Below are 24,546 nucleotides of genomic sequence, written 5' to 3' on the forward strand. Positions count from 1 at the left end.
TGGAGAACAATACACTAAGACTATCTGCAAATTTTCACGCATTGTTCGCTTGCGGAGCGCAGCCCCGTCAGTGCGAGGAAATTCCCGTTGCCGCGAAGATCGAGATCGTCACAGTGCCTGTTGCCTGGAAGAACGACACATCCTTCGCTTGCGGAACGCATCGCTCTGGTGCGGGAAAAGTACCATCGATGCGAGTATCGTCGCAGAGCATGTCATCGCTGGGTGAGATCGCCGCACGTCTTGCTTGCGGGCTGCATCACGTCGCTGCAAGTATCGTCGCAGAGCCATCGCATCGAGGGGCCGCGAGAGGAGAAGATCGACGCTGTGCCGCACATTGCAGCCGCACCTGAGATCGTCGCCGTCCCGAAGATCGTCGCATCGTGCCTTTGCGAGACACTCCCTACAGGAACTACGCACCGGAATCCATACAAGATATCGCCTTCCTTCCCATGCAGACCGGATTTGTCGCAACACGCTCGCTGCGTCCAGCGAGGCCGTCGCATCGCCTCCCCAGGGTCTCAGGAGTGACGCACCGCTTGTTTTCCACTGCACCAGCTTCTGTTTTCGGGACTTTGGCGCATCTAAAGGTACTGTTGGCTAAACGTAACGCAACTGTGAACTATTCTAACGCAACTGTGGCTTATTTTGACGCAGCCACTAAGAACTCTTTAAAAAACATATCTTGAACTGTGTATGTTGGATTTTTGTCGCTTTGGTCTTGTTTAGTTTAGAAAATACTTCTATTTTTCTAAATTGTTGTGGAGTCCATTTGTGGTGTTTTCACTGTGTTACTGTGAGTGTTGGTACAAATACTTAGCACATTGCCTTTGATAAGCCTGCCTGCTCGTGCCAAGCTACCAAGGGGGTGAGCAGGGGTTATCTAAAGAGTGTATCCTTCTTACCCTGACTAGAAGCAAGGGTCCCTATTTGGACAGTGGTACCTATCCCTGCTAACTGGAGACCCCCAGTTCTAACAGTAATGCTATAGACTTTGAGTATACTTTTATTCTATCTACATTAGTATATTCTTATTGACAATTAAAAAACTATAAAAATATTAAATGACTGAAAGTCATGCGTTTGAATCATGGCAAGGCAAATTCAGCCTTTAATGCTTCCAAAGTCAGTGAAGTAAATATCCTGAATGAGGAAGTATCAATATTATTTACTTATAGTACTTACAGTTGACAAACTCCCAGATTAAATGCTTTTATATGTTTCAGAGAGGCACCACAAATGTGGTAAAGTTGCGTATGGTCCGACTGACCTATGAGGTAATCAGGCAGTGCCCGCTGGGCTCATAACCGATACGCGATCCGTTTTTAGCTGACTGTCTGTGGACCTGTTTTCTGGTCTACTGGGACGATTTTCACAGTTGATTAACAAGATGATAAAATAAACATTGGTCTGGAGCAAACTCAGATTCATGCAGTCTTCCATACCTTACAAAAGACATATGCAGCCTATCTTTAGAAGTTCAAAACTGCCCCAACTTGCAAACATGACCCTTTTTAGCTAGGTTATCCACTAATGGGAGCCACTTTCATTTTGGTGCCCAGGCCTATTTTCTGCCCTTGTCCAACCCTGGAGTTGTGTCTTGTTATGTGACCCAGTCGAAGTGAGTGTTTAAAGAGAATGCACTTGTGGGACACCCCCGCGCCGCACGGCCACCAGCTGCTGCGTGCGCCCCCCTGCTGTGCCCTTGCCTCGCTGCCAGCCGCGCTGCCGGCCGACCCTGCTGTCGTTGCTCTGTCCTGTTTGCAAATCATTTGTGCTTGTTTTTTCTCCCTCGGTGTTTTGCCCATTTCAAAGTGTTCTTTCCAGCATTTGTGCTTGTTTTTCCTCCCTCGTTGTTTTTGCCCATCTCAAAGTGTTTTTTCCAGCATCTGTGCTTGTTTTTTTTCCCTCGTTGTTTTTGCCCATACTAAGTGTCCTTCTCAACATTTGTGCTTGCTTCTCACAGTTTTGCCCGTGTTAGTGTGTTCTTTGACTCCCCTCTGTGCTTGGTTTCCTCGTAGTCGCCGCCCGCCCTCATTCGTGTTTCCCGCCTCCCTCGCCGCCCCCCGCTTCCCGCCACCACCGCCGACCACGCCCCTTTTTTCTTCTGTTCCCTCCCCGCCTCCCAGCTGCTCCGCCCACCCGCGCACTTGGCCTTAAAAGGCGACCGTGCGACACAGGTGAGTGTGACCCACTTGTGGGACACCCCCGCGCCGCACGGCCACCAGCTGCTGCGTGCGCCCCCCTGCTGTGCCCTTGCCTCGCTGCCAGCCGCGCTGCCGGCCGACCCTGCTGTCGTTGCTCTGTCCTGTTTGCAAAATCATTTGTGCTTGTTTTTTCTCCCTCGTTGTTTTGCCCATTTCAAAGTGTTCTTTCCAGCATTTGTGCTTGTTTTTCTTCCCTCGTTGTTTTTGCCCATCTCAAAGTGTTTTTTCCAGCATCTGTGCTTGTTTTTTTTCCCTCGTTGTTTTTGCCCATACTAAGTGTCCTTCTCAACATTTGTGCTTGCTTCTCACAGTTTTGCCCGTGTTAGTGTGTTCTTTGACTCCCCTCTGTGCTTGGTTTCCTCGTAGTCGCCGCCCGCCCTCCTTCGTGTTTCCCGCCTCCCTCGCCGCCCCCCGCTTCCCGCCACCACCGCCGACCACGCCCCTTTTTTCTTCTGTTCCCTCCCCGCTCCCGCCTCCCAGCTGCTCCGCCCACCCGCGCACTTCGCCTTAAATGGCGACCGTGCGAACGCGCAGCGTTGACGCGCAGCGGGCGCGCCGATTGTGCGCCGAAGGCGCGCCAAAGGTAAGCCCGTCTGCGCCCGTCCGCGCCTGGTCCGCGCCCAGGGCCAGGACCCCTGGCCCCCACCGACGGAAGCCGACCCGACGAACCTACAACCCCGCCGATCTCATCGCACTCAACACCGGCCGCACCCCAAGATGTCATCAAGCCGCCCCGAAGCACACCCACGGACCCTTCAGCTGCCACGCCTGCAAATTCACCTGCATCCGGACTCACCCTGCACCTGCACTCGCCAAGCCGAACATCAGCAGCAACCACCTCAAGTGCATCCTGCTCAACACCCGCTCCATCCACAGACACGCCGTAGAACTCTGGAACCTCCTCGACACCACCGCCCCTGACGTTGCCTTCCTCACCGAGACCTGGATGAACGCCTCCTCAGCCCCAGACATCGCCATCGCCATCCCGGAGGGCTACAAGATCATCCGGAGGGACCGCACCGCCAACCAGACGGGAGGAGGCATCGCCATCATCCACAGAGACACCATCCGCATCACGACCAACACCGACGACACCCTAACCACCGCTGAACACCTGCACTTCCAGATCCACACCAACCCGAAGACCACCCTCAGAGGCACCCTGATCTACCGACCCCCGGGCCCACGCACACGATTCAGCGAGGACATCGCCGACTTCGTCAGCCCGCATGCCCTCCCCTCCGCCGACTACATCCTCCTGGGGGACCTCAACTTCCACCTGGAGAACAACAGCGACCGCAACACCATCAGCCTGCTCGACAACCTCGCCAACCTCGGACTCAAGCAACTGGTGACCACCCCCACCCACCTCGCCGGACACACACTCGATGCTGTCTTCTCATCCAGCAAAGACGTCACCTTCAGCCACACAACAGGACTCCACTGGACGGACCACAGCTGCGTCCACTTCACCTTCAAAAGAACGACGACCCACCACCACCAGCAACAGGTTGCCGGAAGAAGCTGGAACAAGATCACAGCCGACCAGCTCACCGCTTCCTTGAGCCAGCACCCCCCCGCCAGCTCAGCGAACCCCAGCCAGGCCGCCGACAACCTCACGAAGTGGATCAACAACGGCGCGGACGAACTCGCCCCTCTGAGAACCCCGCCCAGCAGACCCTGCAGCAGAAAAACACCATGGTTCACCGACGAACTCAAGAGCTCCAAGAAGAACTGTCGAGCCCTCGAGAAAGTCTGGAGAAGGGAACTCAAGCTCGCCACCCGGAAACACCACCAACTGATCCGCGCCACCAAGAAAAATACATACAAAGACCGGCTGGACAACAACGCACACGACAGCAAGGAACTCTTCAACATCGTGAAAGAGCTCTCCAACCCCAACGCCGGAAACAATGACATCACCCCGTCGCAGGACCTCTGCAACTCCCTCGCATCCTACTTCCACAACAAGATCTCGGACATACACAACAGCTTCAGCAACCAACCAACGCAAGCCACAACCGCAACCACGCCACCCACCACCACCCTCCGCACCTGGACTCCGATCAGCACCGAAGACACCATCCGCACCATGAACTCCATCCACTCCGGATCTCCGACTGACCCCTGCCCCCACCACGTCTTCAACAAGGCCGACGCTGTCATCGCACCCCACCTGCGGGACATCATCAACACCTCCTTCGACACCGCCACCTTCCCTGAGAGCTGGAAGCACGCCGAACTCAGCGCTCTTCTCAAGAAACCCACAGCAGACCCCACCGACCTCAAGAACTACCGTCCCATCTCGCTCCTCCCGTTCCCGGCCAAAGTCATCGAGAAGACCGTCAACAAACAGCTGGCCGCCTTCCTCGAGACGAACGGAGCCCTCGACCCCTCACAGTCTGGCTTCCGAGCGAACCACAGCACCGAGACCGCCCTCATCGCTGCCACCGATGACATACGAACTCTGATGGACAACGGAGAGACAGCGGCCCTCATCCTCCTGGACCTCTCTGCGGCTTTCGACACCGTCTGCCACCGCACTCTAATACAGCGCCTCGGCAACATCGGAATCCAGGACAAGGCACTGGAATGGATCATCTCCTTTCTCGCCGGAAGAACACAAAGAGTCCGCCTACCACCGTACAAGTCAGAGGCCACCAAAGTCATCTGCGGCGTCCCTCAAGGATCCTCACTGAGCCCCACCCTCTTCAACGTCTACATGAGCCCCCTCGCGGCCATCGCACGCCAACACAACCTCAACATAATCTCCTACGCCGACGACACCCAGCTGATCCTCTCCCTGACCAACGACCCCGCCACCGCCAGAGCCAACCTGCATGAAGGGATGAGAGAGGTAGCCGAATGGATGACGACCAGCCGCCTGAAACTGAACTCGGACAAGACGGAGGTCCTCATCCTGGGCTCCGCACCCTCCGCCTGGGACGACTCCTGGTGGCCCCCCGCCCTGGGCACCGCACCCAAACCGACGGACCACGCACGCAACCTGGGCTTCATCCTGGACTCCTCCCTCTCCATGACCAGACAAGTCAACGCCGTCTCCTCGTCTTGCTTCAACATCCTGCGCATGCTACGCAAGATCTTTCGGTGGATCCCCACTGAGACGAGGAAGACGGTCACCCAGGCCCTCGTCACCAGCCGACTGGACTACGGCAACGCCCTCTACGCCGGAACCACTGCCAAGCTCCAGAAGAGACTCCAGCGGATCCAGAACGCCTCGGCCAGACTCATCCTCGACATCCCCCGACGCAGCCACATCTCCGGACACCTAAGAGATCTGCATTGGCTCCCGGTCAACAAGAGAATCACCTTCCGTCTCCTCACCCACGCACACAAAGCCCTACACAACCAAGGCCCGAGCTACCTCAACAACCGGATCAACTTCTACACCCCCAAGCGCCTCCTCAGATCAACCAGCCACGCCCTCGCCGCCGTCCCCCGCATCCGAAGAGCGACAACAGGAGGAAGGTCCTTCTCATACCTGGCCGCCAAGACCTGGAACTCACTCCCAACCGACCTGCGCCTGACCCAAGACCACCTCTCCTTCAGGAAGAAGCTCAAGACCTGGCTGTTCGAGCAGTAACGGCACCCCCCACCCCCCAAACCAGCGCCTTGAGACCCTACGGGTGAGTAGTGCGCTCTATAAATGACCTGATTGATTGATTGATTGGCTCATCAGCTTTCATCAGGAAGGATTTAGAATATCTTGGGAAAAACTATCCTCCATGTTATTGATTTTATTCATCATTGGGGAATGGAGATCAATTCCTGTCATTGGAAAGGGTATCAGACAGTTTTTTTAGATCAGACATGTTTCAGTTTCATGAAGGATTTAGCTTCCTGTTCTCATCCTTGGACTGGCAGGCAGAGTCAAAGATAACATGGAAAATGTTGCTCTAAATTGTAAATGCCCCGATTACCGGTAATCTTAATTTCTTGATTTGGCACAGTCATTACACTGTGTTATTCTTTAGACATTACCAACAAAGTTTATTGTCCGTCATTCAGGATACACTGTTTACCTAGATGTCTATGCTTTCTCAGACTATTTCGGAGGCCTAACCAGAACAACTAAATATTGATAAGAGAATTATGTTTCTTGCAAGTGCCTTCCTTTTCTGCAGTACCACAATGCCTTCACTACAATTTCAACATAGATTATAAGAATAATAACGATTCAATTCCAAAGGTGTCCATTGCACCACTGAGGCAACAAATATTATGTCTGCCTCTTGTTTGAACTCTATCGATTCATCCTGCTAGTGCCTTATTTTTGTGATTGTTTACTTCTGTGTTATTCTGGCAGTTTCCCATCCCTGGGGAGCGATGGGAAAACACTCTGCTAAGAGGCATCACATCTCTCCCTCTAGGCCTCTGTCATCCTCCTTCTGAGATGGGGCCTAATCTCCCTCTCCTAAAGGACGCAAGAAGGGTAGAGGAAGATGAAGAGGAGAGTATAGTTCTGGAAACGTTGAATGTTCTTTAGGATGATTCCTTTAAAGGGGTTAATAAGGAGCCTAATAAGACACTTGTGGAAGACCTTTTACTGCTTCGATATTTCATCAGACAGTGATTACTCATCTCCTCCCCAGATTTCAACTGGAAGTAAATGCATGCGTCCATTGTCCATATCAGGGAAAAAAGGGCTTTTCTTCCGGTTGAGAAGTTATCCTTCGCTCAAGGTACAGTATTGCCTTAGTTTTTCAAACCTCTTAATCTGGATCTTTCAATTCGTCAATTTATTCTGGATGCTATTAAAAGTGAATAGTGAGATCCTAAAAAAACGTTACTACCGAGGTTTATGACAGAAATGTATCCTGTGGAAGAAATGGAGACTGTTCTACCTTATATGATACAGGTTGGTTTGGTGGTATAATGGGCCATTCATCAGTGGCATAAGAGAATATCCTAAAGGAACCCACAAACAAGAAGGTGGTTTCCTCATGAAAAAAAAGTCTTTACAGGAATCCGGATTGCATTGAGAGCTGGAATTTATGGGGCATATACAACACAATCTTTGCTTACAGGCATTAAATTGATGTTTCAAGCTATCCAAGAGGAGGGAGGCTGCCTTTTATAAACTTTGTAGATGTGGCAATAGGATTTGCCGATATTAAATCTTAGTAAAATTACGTTGTCAACCCCTCTAATGTATGTTTTAGAAATATGTATTGTACAAGTTTAACAGATCAGTTTGCATAAAGACAATTTATTTGTAACTAAATAAGTGCCACCTAAAAACAAGGTTTTATTATTTTAAACATAATGGGAAATAGTGGACAGCTCCTGCAATAGAAAGGAGGCTTGAGTAGTGTTTAATATCAAGAATCAGCATTGAGGTATTTCTTTAGCAGCACAAATATTGCTGTGAAGTCAATACTCCAAAGTGTACAGGCAACACAGTCTGCATTTATTGGATGAGAATTCACAGTTGAAGGACTTGAGGATGCTAGAGCATCAATACATACCCCTATGTTACAGGAAACCATTTGTATTGCTATTATTAATATCAACAATAATAATAACGGTAATTTTGATGAGAATAATAAAGTAATAATTGTGTTAATAATAATAAGAATATAAATAATTGTTATTACTAGTATTCTCATTATTATTAGTAGTAGTATTATTGATGAGGATAAGAGGAATATGACTAGGGATATGAATAATAATAATATTATTATTACTATTATTGTTATTATTTGCATAATTAATGCTATTATTATAAGAAAGGGGGAAAAGAAGAGGAGGAAGAAGTAACCCCACAGCAAGATAGTGGCTTTTATTCAATCCGTTGAATTTTACTTCAAATGTACAAAGTCACATCCATAAATTCCTTCCCCACACAGAGCATGCATCTTCTCCAACGCTTCAGGAGATGACCCACGCGACTTTGCCTACACCAGCCCAGCAGTGTTAAGTGAGCTAAATCCAACACTCATTAATGAAAATAACATGTAACACAGAGAGAGAGAATAAGGCACACTAGGCTGATAGGACGCCAGATGTCGCCTGCCGAGACTCCCCGTATTTAATTGCTACTTACACGATTACAAGGTATGGTGCTGATGAATGAATGAAGATAAGATAGAGTTCTTTTTCAAACTATTGAACAGCATCTCTTTGAAGACTTGTTGAATAGAATATCACTTAATATTGTGGTCTTTAATAGGAGGAATATTTTCCCGGACGGGAGTTTGAGGCAAGGATACTAATTAAATATTGCTTTCAGAAGATTTCGAATTATGTTGCATTGCCGTCGATATTATTGACTTTACGATTGATGAAACTGAATCTCGTTTTTTCAAATTGCATATAAGGAAGAGCCCTGATGATGTCCATGTTTGGACGAAACGCGTCGGCTGTTTGACATGTGTATTGACTAATGAACAACGAAGATGTACTACTAACTGATCGCCCTCATCTCTGTTGCAATAATATCAATAAAGAACATTTTGGGAATCCACATTTGTGAACCTTTTTGATATTTCTTGTCGAATTTTTCGCTCCCTCAATTCATTGGAAAAAGAGAATAAAATGTGTTTGAATTTTACTGAAAAGCATGCCATGCAATACAAATGTTTATTTCCCTTTCAAAACCTTTCTACAATCATTACATATTGGAAAAGAAAATGAAACGTAATTATCGCCCTTCCACAATGTATACCAACAAACGAGGCTCTAAGCACATTGTATGCTCCGCTTCGAAGCCTTGCTCCTTTCTCTGTGGGTGGTATGTAAATAAACCTTCGTAGTTCTCGTGAAGCCTTGTCTCAGCAGCCCAGAATGTATACTAAGAATGGTCCGGAAATGCCTATGCTCTTTGTTCTCATGCTGTATATGCTAGCGCTATTGGGTTTGTGCAAATCCAGAAACCCCATAAAATATGAACAAAAGGCTTCAGGACACCCTTAGCCATAGGATGTCTACTTCAGCTTCTGATCTTGATGCACTTAGGCTAGACAGGGCCCATCACAGCCTGATCCATGCCACATCTCACGTGGGGATCCTGAAAATCCGTCCAGTTTCAGCCTTAAGGGTCCATGTTGCCCGTGTCTGATTTATGGCAGGGCCTCCTACTGAAGTATTGTTTAGTATCCTCTATTACACTGAAGCCCGACAGGAAATAAGGCCCAAAGCCTCTCTTCTTATAATGATACACTTGTACTGTTCATGTTTCGTAAATGTCACACTCTGGGTGGAATTTTGCGAATTTTACAGAATTCCACAAGTTGTGCAGAATTTTTACCCATCCTTCCACACGAAACAATCAAACAACAACACAAAAAACAGTTAGGTGTTATTTGCAAAGGTTGGATTGTGCTGTATTTCATGACACAAAAAATCATTTAACTCAAGCCTACTTATAGGCCAAATGACTTCTTGCCTTTAGGTGCACATCGCCTTTATTCAAGAAATAAAAGCATTAAAAACTATACTTGGCAGTCTTCCTGCTTAAATTATAGAACTTTAAATTATAGGTGATTTACCTTAAAAAGACATTTATTTCTTAAGTGATACAGCCTTTAATTTCAGCTCCTCGTTTAAGGGGGCGATTATTACATGAACCAATTTAAACTATTCTAGTCGATAACGATTTTACTTAAAGACATTATAAGTGCATCTTGTTCGCTGCTAATAACAGCCCTCAAATGCAGGGAAGGAGGGGAGTTAATAGAAAGTAATAACGCGAGAAAGAAAGATCGCTGCCAAACCTCACCTGCACCACCTCTGCACTCAGCTCTTCTTTTTCTTCTTCCGAGAGAATGGGAAAGTCGGCATCGGTAGCCATTTCTTCATCCGCTTCCTGCAAGGGCTGGGTCTCCAACAGATCTGGAGAGAGACGAAAATGAATTCAAAATCAATTCAGAGTGTTCATTTCACCAAAGGATTAAATTAAATCTGTTTAAAAAAATAAATCTTTAGCATGTCAACAGGCAGTTGTATTTTTTTTCGGCAAATAAAAAAGTAAAAGTTTTTCCTTTTGGTATGTTTGCCTGTTTATCAGTTGTGCAATGTATCTATTAATATTTGTAATCGGTCACTAGTGCCCCTGTTTTATAAAACCTTTGAATCGTCTTCGATATGGTATGTTTCTCTTGTATCGCATTGCTTAGGACTTTGCATAATACAGCCACCATTACTGCCTTTTCTCTTTTCTATCCAAGATCTCCTATATTTCTGCAAACCGTTAAAGGTCTTGCTACATACTCTTTCAATGAGATGAAGGAGTTAATTTATGTTTTTGTCGTTTCCAGCACCACAATGTAGTTCAGGGCATGGTCGCACTTAACAAAAATAAAATAAAATAGCTTATTGTCTCAATGCACTTTTGTAATATTTATGAAAGTCAGGGTCACTGGTTCTTCATTCATATATGACAAGTCATTCTGAAAAATATCCAAATGTTGTTAATTATGTGGTGTTGTTCTTAGGTCCAGATTCTGAGTGGGCCCATAAATTCCGATCCATGTGCAAACAGATCGAAAGAATGAACGGTGTCATCTATACCGCACCCTCCACATGACACACCATTTTTCACTGGTAAATATCAGTAGTTCAAAATCTGCTAAAATGTACCAGATCGAAAAATATGGCAATTTCCGATGTGTGTTGAATTTAGGTAAAAAAGCACTAAATTCGGGAGGCAATTCTTAATTCTCAAGGATAACACTTGAAATTGTAAGTGATCCCCACACTGAGTATAACTACTGGAGTCCCTCTTGAAGTGTCACAACCCTCCCAGCTGAGCTCACAGAAAAAAAACATTATTCTCTTTTACTGGGTGAGTTGACAAATCAGTCTCATCCAGCAGCTCAGAATCCGGGCCTTAATGCAAACATTCCAGTCAAATGCACTGTCATCTCAATAGTGACGTTTTGCAATATTCGAAATAAATGAAATAAAAAATGATGTACAGTTACTGACCTTCCTATTCATTTCAAAAGACAGACAAACATGAAGTCCTCAAAAAATAAATTAATTGTCCTACTGTTTACTATGTTAATGACACTAAAGGAAGCGACTTTCCCAGTTTAATTGGTTTGGTAGGTACTTTTGTGGTGATCTTTGACTTTGATCTTCAATGAGGAACTTTCTGACATTGAGACACAACAAGACACTTTGAATCACTTCGTGCTGGCATTTCCTGTGATTGCTCATTGATAAGAATAACTAAAGTACACTGAAAAGGTCCTGGGGAGACCTCCCCCTGAGCCGATTCCTTTAAGGGAGGGGGGCCGCGTGCCCCCCTCCATGAACTGTCAATGGCCCCAGGAAGCCTACCCCAGAGACTAATTCAGTAGCTAAGTCCCGGGATGTCCACACCCCAGACATAGCAGTTGCAGTGCAGGCAGGGAAACCTGTGTTTGCTCTTGCTTGACAGGAGCCATTTTTAAATCTACTGCCTAGTAGGAGCAAACACCAAGTCCACTCCCAGATGGCAGGAGCTTCAAAAATGCTCCTGTCTGCTGGGATCGGACTTGCAATCTGGTTCCATGCCCATAGTGGCAGGGAAACAGATCTAAATATGGCTACTGCCCAAAGGGAGCAATATTAGAAGCTGCTCCAGCAGGCAGGAGAAATGCAGGCTCCTGCTGGATGCAGAGAACTGGCTGGGGCCGTGGGAGCCTAGGGGGTCCCCACCGCAGCATCCAACAGTACTATGAAGGATGTGCACCAAGGCACTCACCTTTACTGTACCGGTACCCCGGGGAATGAGGTCCTCTAGGGTAAAATTGGCCAGGGGAGGGGGCTGCATGCCCCCTCCCCCAAAACATGATGCCCAACCCCGCAGGATCGGTTCCCCGGGCAGAAATTGGCCCAGAGAAGGGGGGGTGTTCCCCCATCTCTTTCAATCTGTTGCTGGTCCCTGGCAGATGGGGTCCTCTGGGTCAAAATAAGCCCGTGAGGGAGCTGCATGCCTCCCTCCCCCTTCAACGGCTGTCCCAGAAGAAGACTGTCAAACTCGGAATAAGGCTTATAGTAAATTAGGTGTGCCTGCCACACTTATATGTGCACCTAACTTAGACAGAAAATGGCAAGTGGGAAGCACGCCATTCAATTTGGAATTCACAAAAGAGTGTCAACATTTGTGGCATTCACTGGAGTAATGTTTATAATGGAGAAAACAAAAATGAACCAGAAAAATATATTTTGATGTCCCTGTACATGCCTAAGATATTCAGGAGAACATTTTGCATGACTAAAGTCATAGAAATGGGGTGAAAGTCAGGTATCTTCGTTTTAGGTATTTACCATTGTGAAGATTTGCAGGATTAGACTTGATACTTATGGAAATTCTTTGTGAATTAGCAAATAGTGGCAAATTAGTAAGTGAACAAAACGTATGAAATGAGAAAGTTACTACTTCTTGGAATTACTTTTCAGAAAGAGTCCCTTTCTAAGACAATTTTAGATTAGGTCTGTGAGAATTTGGGTTCTTGGTTGAGTAGGGTGTTAACTCTAATCAAGCAACATCCATAATCCATGTCAGCGTGAACTGCAAAAGTCACTAAATGAACTTGTGTTTAACTCTCTGGAATCTTGGCACAAAAGCAGTCAGGCTTAACTAAGAGACAATATGTGAAGTAGTTATGCAGTACACAAACAGTAATAAAGTGAAAAAATGCAGGACACAGACAATTTGACACCAATTTAGCAAAATAGAGTAAATGTTAGCAAATTATTTGACACCAAAAAGACAAAAATCGTATCAGTAGAACTGCAATTATGGATTTTTAAAGCTTAAAGTAAAAACTAGCTCCTAAAGGATCAAAGCACCAACCTCAGACATATAGTCATGCAAGACCAGGTCGAAGTTGAAAAACATGGCCGATCGTGATGGAATGCGAGTTGGATACAAAAAATGGATTGGGCTCCGTCTGTTCTTACCTTAAGACTTAGAAACATTTTCAGCAAAAAGTCTCTAAGAAGGTAGAAGTTCAGCAGGGCAAGCCTGCAGGTGATGCCTGAGGAAGAGGTATCATAATCAGGGGGCTGCTGGATGAAGTTGTGGTGAAGATTTCCATGTTCGGACTCATTCTTTTTTTGGAAGTCGAAAATCTCCAGAGGGACGAAGTTGGAGGTTGAAGCTGACATGGACTTCATGAGACGGATACCCCTTCTATGAAAGACCGCTGAACAGTATTTGCTGCAACGGAGAAGAACATAGAGGGAGTTGCCACTAAGTCAGGCCAACCGGTGCTGCACCTTAGGTGGATAGACAAGCAGTCTGGTCCCGGTATCCTCTCGGTTCTTAGATTAGTTGTTCAGCAAAGATTTTCTTCGATGTCCCATGTTTTTGACTTTGGCTATCTGAGCACCTTTAGCGCCTTTCACAAGGGTTCAGGACTGAGGATGCACCGCTTGGGTGTTTGGGACTCACTTAGCCTGGGCACAGGTATGGGTTCAAGATTGCTGAAGAATTTTTGGTTCCTGAGGCTCTGATCAGGGGCCATGGTACATAAAGTGCCTGGTCGCTGCAATAGGTATTTGATTCCACTTTGCACACTCCCGTGGAGCTTTGGTATGACAGAAGGGGCCGCAGATGCTTGTGCGGCCTGTTCTGTTAAACCAATAGCGATGGTGCACGTAAAGGCCCAGCGCCATCTTCAAAGGTGAATGGCTTCATTTGCATGCTGGCGACCCCCATATAAATGAGGAAATCCCTTTGCATCGGCACCCGCGTCATATTACCGAGGTGAGCGCAGAAGCAAAGAAGTCTTTAGGAGATGCACTGACAATGCACCACCTTAAGGTTGGCACACTATCAGTGCGCCTCCTGAGAGCAGTCCTCTGTCACTGACTGCACCTGCAAGGGGATCTCTATTGCTCTTTAAAAGTGCCGGCGGGTGCCTGCATAGTGAAACACGGAGGCTTTAAAGCTGCCACTCCCTTGTTTTTTTTGTGAATGAGCTGTCCCCAGGGCAGCACGATTTTGCAGCTGCTCTGGGGGCAGCGCATTCCCCATATTGCGATGCATTTTCCTTCATTGCAACTGGCACACCTTTTTAAAGGTGAGCCCGGCGCAATGAAGGAAAATGCGCTGCATGTGTAATGCAGCCCCAGGACGCCAAACAACTAGCTCTTGGAGTCACTATGGTAGTCCTTGTTTAAAGGAGTGGAACGGGGCTCAAGCAGGAAGGCAGGCCTCTGAGGAGTCAAGGTAGACATCAGTCAGCAAAGCAGTCATTCAAGTTGCAGTAAAAGCAGTCTTCTGAAGGACATAGAAGAAGGCAGTCCTCTGAGAGTCGTTCCACAGGTCCATAAAGTGAACTGAAGAGTGGGTCTATGGGTCCTATTTTTATACCTAGTGCCTTATTTGAAAGGAGAGAATTTTCCAGAGAATTCCCTTTGAAGTGCTTGGAGATCCCTGCCTTCCCTTGCTCCAACATGGCTGCGTGAACAATTAAGTGGTGTGAAGTCCTTTGTGGGAAGGCAGGGCACAGCCTATTGATTTGTAAGTGGGGCTCCGCCCAGCTCCGCCTTCCACCCATCCTGCCTGTGATGATCCATCCCTGTGCTTTACCTGCCGACTACACCCAGTCATGGGACCTGGGAACAGGCATGGAATAGCTCATGCAGGAAAATACCAACTTCCTAAAAGTGTTATTTTCAAAATTGTAATTTAAAATCCGACTTTATCATTAAAGAGGATTCTAAATTACAATTTATTGAACAGCAAACAAGAAAATTCTACCTGTTTCCAAACAATTAATAAAGTATAATAAAGCAACTCAATGTTATCCTTTGGGAAAGGTAGGCTTTGCAGTAGTGAAAAACGAATGTAGGAGTATTTAACTAACAGGACGTGCAAAACTTAAAAGTACATGATCGATTTTTTATTATTTTGCACCAGTGCTTGAAATGGTAAAATAGACGTGCGGATATTGTTTACCATAGTACCTGCTTGTTTATGACAAGTGCTAGTACTATTCAATTAAAAGTATTACATTTCTGTTGAGAAGTGCCGGTACTCTCCCTCTCAAAATAAAAAAGTGCTGGTACTGAGTACCAGACAGTACCGACCCATTTAAAGCACTGTATTGCACCCTGTCCTATGGACTGTGTAGGGTGTTCCTTAGGGATGCCTTATATGCAATTAAAGGGGAGTTTAATGCTTGGCAATGGAGTTATTTACCCAAGCTGAATTGGCAGTTTAAAACTGCATTCGGGCTGCAATGACAGCTCTGGACATGTATAAGGGACTACTTAAGTGGGTGGCACAGTAAGTGTGGCTGTCCCACTAATACCATTGAATTTACAGGCCATGGGTACATGGTTTATCACTTTGTTAGTGACTTGTAAGTAAATGAAATATACTTTAGGGAGTGAGCATTAGCAGTTTAGCAGTGTTTAGCAGTGATGAAGTGCACAGAGTTCTACTGCCAGCAGAATTTCATTCAGAAAATTAGGAGGTAAAGGCAAAAAGCTTGGGGAAGACCACCCTATGGCTGACAGGTCCAACAATGTTATCTTGTTAACCACTACCAAATTTTTTAAGTACCAGGATTGGTCTCTGGTTCCACATTCACACTCAAGCTCTAGTTTGAGTGACGATGGTCAGACATTTTTTAGGCAATGACGAATGGTTAAAATGTAACACATTATGATTCTCAGCGTGGCGTATAATAAACTGTATGAGTGCATTAATTTTATTCTCCTGTATTCAGAAATTACACAGCAATGAACATATGCCTGAAACTAGCCAGCCCCACTGGCTTTGCTAATGCTTGTTGGCAGTATCAGATCAATAGTGAGTACCAATGATTGTACTGTAAATAAACAGATTTAAAAAATATTAACAATCTGAGAATATTAGACTGATAATTGTAAACATCTAGGACTATGAAAAGTATATTGTTCTTCAGAGTGTCTCAATCGCTTCTGTTCTTTCCTACACACCAATTTAATGCACAGCTTTTTACTCTATAAGCCACTTATGCCCTTTTTTCCTCACATCTTTCAGAAATGCTGCTCCATCTGCATATGTCACATTTTATCGCTTTCCTCTTCACCACTTTCTTTTTACTGTCTTTCTACATAATTTTCTTATGGTATCCCATTCGCCATGATCGCACACGCACGCACGCATGCACACCCCCACACTCTCTGTCCTGTAAATACATCAGTATTTCAACAGCCATTTAACTCCTTCACACAAAATGGCATTTACAGTTTTCACATGTGTGAGAATCGATCTGTGAGCTCTGTAGAAGGGTACAGATTGGATAAGCCTGTAGTAGCCAAAACGTGATGACCCATCGAGAGGCACTGTGAGAAACTTCCATTGGCTTCAGTTTCAACTCCAGAGTAATCATGCACACACATAACCTAAACATGCAAAACTACCTAGAGGCAACTCTGTTCACAGTCTACACTATACAGTCAGATAATGCATTAACAAACTACAGAAGCATATCATCAAACAAGGGATGTACTCTTAGGGAATGCAAGATCAAGTTAAATGTGAAATATAAACAGAGACTGCATGACTGGCATGGACTAATGGAAGGGAAGGGTTTACTGTCTTTCTGTGTGCAACGTAGAGAGGCCAATGATCTGATGGAAGTGTGGTCTGAACACCTTTATGATAACACATGGGCACTGTGAGGAGCTCACATTGCCTTGATCCTCATCCTAGGTCAGTGATTCTTAACCTTTTGACTTCTGTGGATCCACTCTTAATCATTACTGGAATCTGGGGACACCCACTGAATCATTATTGGAATCCGGGGTCCCCGGCCTAAGCAACTTTGATGATTTGAACTTCATAACAATACACATTCAGCAAACAAATAAACAAATGATATTTAATTTAATGCACAAATATATAGGAAATCTAACTTTAATTAGAAGATTGGAGCCTCTCTAAATTCAATTGAGGCCCCCGATCATCTATACTACATTCTACTTGATTCACTTGCACTGCTCCCATGAATCAATTTTAGGATTCCAACTTAAACTTTAGCCTCCGATTTCAAATTCCTTCTAATTTACAGAATGTCTTAAAATGTCATTCTTACATTGTGCTTCTTTATTTATAACAACATACAAAAATGTCCCTATAGGAATTATTCAATCAAAATGTAATAAATTCAATAATTTGTCACCGTAGTGATCAGTTATTTAAGGAAAAGCAAGGAAAAAACAGATTTAAACTGTTTTTTATTATTATTCTCCCAACTATTCTTTTGCACGCATAAATGTAGGATATGGCAACATGAATACTACTACGTTGACAGAGATGATTCTGAGTAGTATGGCAACTTGTGCTATACACATGGAAAAATGAATACCATGTACAGGAAAATACTTTTCACAATACAATCATTTAGAAATCAAATGATGATACAACAATGAGCAAAACGTTGTCAAGCGTCAACGTTTCGGTCCTTAGTAGGTTTAAACAATCCATCGGACCATCTTCAGGACCATGGGTTGCACATATTAATCTAAAAATAAATACATATATGAATATAAATAACCTTGCCCACTCGGTATCGTCTACTTATCCCAAAGGAAAATGAGACTAGAATTGTGACACACACCTCAAATGTGAGACTTGAAGTATCCACCAACACCAACAAACACCATAAACCAGGTGCCAACGACCGTGAACAAAATAATTTAAAATACCAAATGACAAATGGGCTTACCCGGGACCTCCAGCCGGAAGTCCTAAGGCTTTGCACTGCAATAACCTAAAGTCTGATACAAGAAACCAACACAAGTGCCATGTCAAAGATCACATATCTAACCTCACTCTATACATTAATATCACATATCAAACCCAAGCATTTATATGCACTTATTCCCCGTTCATAGTATTTAATTTTCCAAGCAGTTGCAGACCCCATGAGTAGGTGTTGTGGACCCCCAGGGCTCCCCAACCACATGTTAAAAACTGCTGCTCCATATCTTTCAGTCGTTCTACATAATGCACACCACCCATACCATGAATTTACACAGACCTTTAGCTGTAACTTAGTTCATCTTTTTTTTAGCTGTAACTCAGTTAATCTTTTATGCACCATAGGAGAGTCACACATTAAAATGAAATACACCACAGATAGACATAAGCACTCATTTATACGGATTGCAAGATTAAGTGAACAGGACTGCATCTCTCACACTGATTACCTTGTTTAATCATTGAATAATCTTCCTGTGGCCACTGTACTGGCATCTAAAAATCCGAACTGCAGTCTGGTTGTACCAGTTTATCTATATGAGTAATCTGTCAGAATCTGAGACTGGCAAAGAGTTGGACTGGGACAGAAAATAGACCCGGACATCAAAATAAAAGTGACACCCATTATCAAATTAGAGGACTAACAAAGTGGCCCCCGTTTCCAAATCAGGGCAGTTTTAAACTTGTAAAAACAAGCTGGATAGTTGCTTTGCAAGGTATGGGAGACCAAATGTATTTTTGCTTGCTGCTGGCAAACAGTAAAAAAAAGTTGCAATTAGTGTGTGTAAAGCAGGCCACCCCAAAACAGCCATAAAGTGGCACCCCTTACTTTGAAAAACTGCCATTCTGCCAGTTTCCCTCAAAGGCCAGTCTGTCCCTGGATTAGAGGACTGTGAAAAGTACAGAACACTTGTCTCAAGAGATGTATGCAGCTCAGAGCTTGTGTGTCTCTGAAGAGAAAATGTGATGGTTGTTCTTTCTGGATGTGCGCCAGAAACAATGTATATAAATTGTAACAAGCTGGGCCGAGACGAGGTTTGGTCTCTGTGGCCTGTCTAGCGATAAAACAAATGAGTGTTGGCTGCACTCAAACCAGCAGAAATAAATGCACCTCGAGCAATGCGCAGAGGAGCTATATATTGGTGACAATGCCATTATAGTGGAGGAATGAGGTAATGGCACTGAAATGCGTCACAATAACCCCTGATGCGTAGTACTTGGCAAGGCTGCCAATTCCTGCAAGGAAGTGGCAGCTGTGTTGGCAGATGTTTCACAGGTACTGTCAGAAAGAGCTTTTCTGACTGGAATACTACTGAGCAGCAGAATTTTAGCAACTAATCTCATTGAGTACTGTACTCCACCATAGGTATTTTGAGACTAAACAACCAGTGTTGTCAAATAAACCATTCCCAAACAACCAGGCACAGTACCTGCTATCTTGACATCCGTTTGCTGAATGGTAATGTAATTGTTGGCGAATGTTGATTTAAAAGTAAATTAAAGGGATAGATTGACAAGCAATCTGTGACGATGCGATTATCAGCGACACAACACATTTCCATAGCATAATACCAATTTATCTCAGCATTAACGCTAGCTTTTTTTCCAGACTCATTAGTGACTTAACACTAAAATATCGCAAGTAATGTCTTTAATATTGCTGTTAACTGTAAATGTGCAATATATCAGATAAGATTGAGAAACATCGTTCAAGTAAAGAAAGTTTTGCATTCTAATATACATACATCGTATTTCAAAATATTTACATTATATACAATAACAATATAGCCATATTTTCTGGGTCATTGCAACCGCATCAAGAATGATTGGAGCCTTGTAAAATCACAGGCCCAATTGCCTTTGCAGGCATACTACTACTAGGCAAGATGGGCAAGACGTGCATTTAATGGGCTGCTCATGTCAACTTAAAATTCCCCAAATTAAATATTATACCTTTCAGTGGTGTAAATATTAATTTAGTAACTTTCACAATGCTAATCGGAAATGCCAATGTACCTGTCGGGATAGAAACTCAATTGCTTTACATATCTGCTGTAACCTTCCTAACATACTCATTTAGTTTAATGTCATTGCATAAGAAAGTGAGGACCTATTTTCAATGCTGAGCTAAACTTCTAAGGCCAGATGTACAGAAGTGTAGAATAGGGATTTCCAAATAACTATATTTTTCTCAGTCGCTATTTGGTAATCACTATTCTAAATGTATTAAAGTATTATTTCTAAAATAGCAATTCAAAGTAGGTGGCATATTGGCCTACCTCATGCATATTAATGAGGTAGGTTGTAATTTGCTACCCATTAGAAATGATGACCAACACAGGGATGGTAGCCTGCTGACCACCAAGTCTATGTTTGCTTTAAATATAAATGTTTAGCTTTCATTTTATAAGAGTGAGCAGTGGGGCACGAACCCACTGCATACTAATAAAAATATATATTTTTAACATTTTCAAAAGGTGAAGAGTTCCCTTGGTGACTCCTTCCCATTTCCGAATGGCTTACCACCTCCTTTGAGGAGGCGGTACATTTTTGCGATTGGAATTGGATCGCAAAACATTATTACCAAGCATAAAGAATTGCTGTTTGGAAGGGACGTCCTAAACAAGAGACCCCTAGAACTTGACTCATCATGTCCTTGTAATCATATGTCTAAGCTGTTTCCTTTTGTCTTGCAGTCTTTCAGTGCCAAGATATTTCATTGAGGTCACATTGTTAAACTTTATTCTTTATTTGCATTTAGAAATTCGGTCATCTGAAAATAGGTTTCTGGTTAATGTGTTGGGGGGGATGATATACTTGCCATGTTTGGTGTCCTTTACTTAGATATGCACCCGGAGTAGATGATATGACTACCTCCACATAATAGATGGGAGGTTTTATATTTTAAAATATAAGACTGGGTAATGTGTCTAAAATGCTTTAAGTATATTAACTGAAATGCTTGTTGGTATTTCATACAATGTGCACTAACATTTGATGTTCATAAACTGTATGTATCATAAATCCCCTAAGATTTGAAAATATAATTTCGTAAAAGCATTATTACATATAATAACTCAAATTTGTTTCTACATTTATTTACTATGTTTTCACAAGCTATTGCTCAACTGTACTCCATGACATGCATACTGTAGTCCATGCAGAATGCAGTTACCAACAACTGTCTCTCTGTCCCAGAGCCAAAGATATTCTGACTACTTATAAATTTGGGTGGAGCACATCAAATCCAGAAATTTGTATGCTCATTTTCAACAATCTTTTTAAAAGTGTTGAGTTGCAAAATTGCATAATGACCACTATACCACTGTTGTAAGGCTAGGAGGATATCTTGGATGAATGAGTTGAGAGCCCATCCAGTCAAGTCACTACAGCCTTAACTGAAAATGTATTCTAGCCGAGTACTGGTCAGCTTTACATCCTTCTAAGATAGATACAATTAGCACCAATTTCATTAGTTAATAACTGCTGTTCCTAATTTAAAAGCTTAGAAATCCACACAAGAGTATGAATTGCTGCCATAAATTGATCGGTACAATAAAACATTTACAACTAACAAATACACTATTAGAAACTATTTTCATGGACATATTTGCACACTTAGAAAAGAAAGGATTTTTCTGTAATTAAAAAAAATCTCCATGACAATTCATGAGTTTCTTTATTCACTTATACCTAAATTGATTCTCTGGGGAGTTGAGCATTGTAATGAGTGGAAAGGCTAGTCTCCTTTGACGCTAATAACATTAGTCTTGAACTATGGCTGCCGGATGTGCCGCTCAGAACTAGAGTGCCTCTCTTGGACTTGCTTGCAGTTGGAGGGTGGGGGGCTGATTTCAATTATCCAAGAAATATGGGGAGTAATGGCTCTCCATGTAAAGGCAGGGGAATGTGTCTTCTGGAAGAACTAGTGTGAGGCTTGAGGCAAAATGTCACGTGTGAAAAGGAGGAAATCACTATGAGTAGGAGAATCACCTTTTTGAGCGGGCACTCCCTTCCTCTGGACGCCAACAAACTGTCAAAATGCTGAAGTGTGTGGAAAACCTCCCACACCAATCAGTTAGCAGGCTCAGGCTAACAAGGGGCCAGTGTCAGACACTGAAGTTAATATGGACCCAGAGGCACAAGAGGATGCTACCTAAATATCGAATATTAGATATCAATGCACCACATATTGCAGTAAAACCTTTGTGACTACACAAATAACATATAGCATCACTTCAAAGACAAGTACATCTTTTTTATGGTTGTCCTTAATATGATTGTTAAAATTGCTAATATATCATAGTCTTTAATACATGTAGAATTAATGGAATTTGAATGTTTTAACTTTATTTAAATAAAGATGTGTTTTGTTGGAGGTTATATTTTATAGGTATTTTTTTGTTATCTTTTGGTGTTTTTATATTAGTAGTGGATAATTTTGCGGGTTTGGATGAGTAATGATTTATTTATAAATTATTGAAGTCATATTTTGTCTATAAATGTTTTCAATGATTTATTTGGAATACATTTTTGTAAGTAAAATTTTTAAATGTTGGGGGTTCGTGTTTTTTGGGTGTATATTTATTCATTTATTTTCAAATTACGGGTTGGGAAATGTATTTGGAGAAAAGGTGGGCATTGGTTTGATGTTAGAATAATTTAAATAATTGTTTGGGAATACTATTATTTTGTTTGTTTCTAATTCTGTTTCAAAAGCGGGGTACATTTTAGAAGGTTATTTTTACTAAATAAAATATTACCGTTTATTTTTAAATATGTTTTTTAAGTTTTACATTTTCAAACAAATCAGGTAAGGCATTCGGATCACTGAAATATTATCGACGGTCACATTATCGACTACCAAAAAGATCGTTGAAAAATTATCGACTACAAAAATATCGACTTTGTATACTTATTACACAAACTACTAAAATATCGACTCAAAAATATCGATTATTTACAATATCGAGTACATAAATATCGCATTAATAAATATCAACTACAAATATATCGTTGTTCATGAAATTACCCCTAACACTACAAAAATATCGACTACTAAAATATAGAGTACTAAAATATCGTTACAAAAAAAAATATCGAGTTCTTTTTTGTACCCTTTCATGTCTAAAATACCATATTAATCGTCTATAAAAGTCATTGCTCTATACAAAAAACATTTTACATATAATACCTGTTACTTTTATAACATTACTATTTATCTACATTTGCTATACATTCTATTAAATGCGTTCTATCTTGTGGAAAATATTCTTTACATTTAACTAACATTTTCCTTATTTTTTACCGCTTACACATCTATTTTATTTAACAACTAACCTGCTTTAATGCGGAAATGACCACATACCACCATTCTCACATCAACAAACATACCAATTAACAAAAAAAAATTCAAACTAGCCTATAAAATCCTTCCTTTCATCCTACAACCAATCAAATCAAAGCACACAAAATACACATACTATAAAAGGGATACATGCATTATACCATTTGCTGCTGCTAACTCTATAGAAAGAAGATGCCAACACTCTGAAGATTTTGTTCCTGAACAAACATCTTTAAAGATCCAGCTCACTAGCTAATTAATCAAGTAAGTTACAGTGCATTATGTGGAAATCTAAATTAGTAGTGTACTAATTTACTTATATCTCCTAACTCTTGCACTTATTTTATTTTTATCTCCTCCTACATTTCTGATAGAAACTACTACAAATAAATTCATAATACATGCTCCTATTTCTTCACCTGGAAAATCAGATAGTAAGTATATATTAATGCTCTGTTATACAACAACTGCTGTTTTTAAACACTATTTCACAAGATTCATTCTTTATTTTAAACATTTTATTCACAGATATTCAGAGAATTTCCTAGTTCAACACTACAAATGTATAAAACTAGACTAATTAAACATGTAAGTATATATGTTTTTGTTAGTAAACCCCCAATATTACAAATGCTATTTTCTAAACAACATATCTTGCATATTACATCTTCCCTACAGATCCAATAATAACATCCAACATCAACTATACCAAAAGACAAGACTACCCTTGTAAAAAATGTAAGTATACTTGTAATTGGTCTAAAACTTCCGAAAAAAACGAAAACTATGTTCTTAACACCATGTTATGTATTTTATATTTTCTCTACAGATATTCTGAATTCATCATACATCTATTCTACCTACAGCAAACAAAACTACTTATTTAGAAGTTAGTATACTTTTAAATATTTCCAATTTCCCAACAGTTCCATACATTTTTAATAATATTTTACATTTATTTATTCTATCTTCTCTACAGATCTGAACTTTACTACCTTGATCTACTCCACCAAATACTACAAGTCAACTATTTAAACAAGTAAGTATATGTAATGTTCACATCAAATGTAGTACTAAGCAAAATTAAAAACTGCTTTTTCCTAGGAAAAACGTTTGTTATGTGTAAACATTAACTTAGCATTTCTATATTTTCATACCAACAGTAAATAAAGAAATACATACAAGAAAATCCTTCAAAATAAAGTTCTGCATTTGTGATTACTACTTTTAGTAACTGTAAGTATAAATACATCATTAATTATGTTAGCACCACAAAGTGA

The 24,546-nt window shown here is 42.4% G+C and overlaps 1 protein-coding gene across 1 annotated transcript in view; it reads right to left on the reverse strand.

The window, feature by feature from the left end:
• TPD52L1 (TPD52 like 1) overlaps positions 1 to 24,546 on the reverse strand; it is a 957,427-nt gene that overhangs the window by 747,399 nt on the left and 185,482 nt on the right. The window contains exon 2 of the mRNA XM_078648935.1: positions 9,946 to 10,058. Coding sequence (XP_078505061.1) covers positions 9,946 to 10,058 — 113 coding nt within the window. The remainder of the gene's footprint in view (positions 1 to 9,945; positions 10,059 to 24,546) is intronic.

Source organism: Lissotriton helveticus, chromosome 6 (assembly GCF_964261635.1).
Source record: "Lissotriton helveticus chromosome 6, aLisHel1.1, whole genome shotgun sequence".
Lineage (NCBI taxonomy): Eukaryota > Metazoa > Chordata > Amphibia > Caudata > Salamandridae > Lissotriton > Lissotriton helveticus.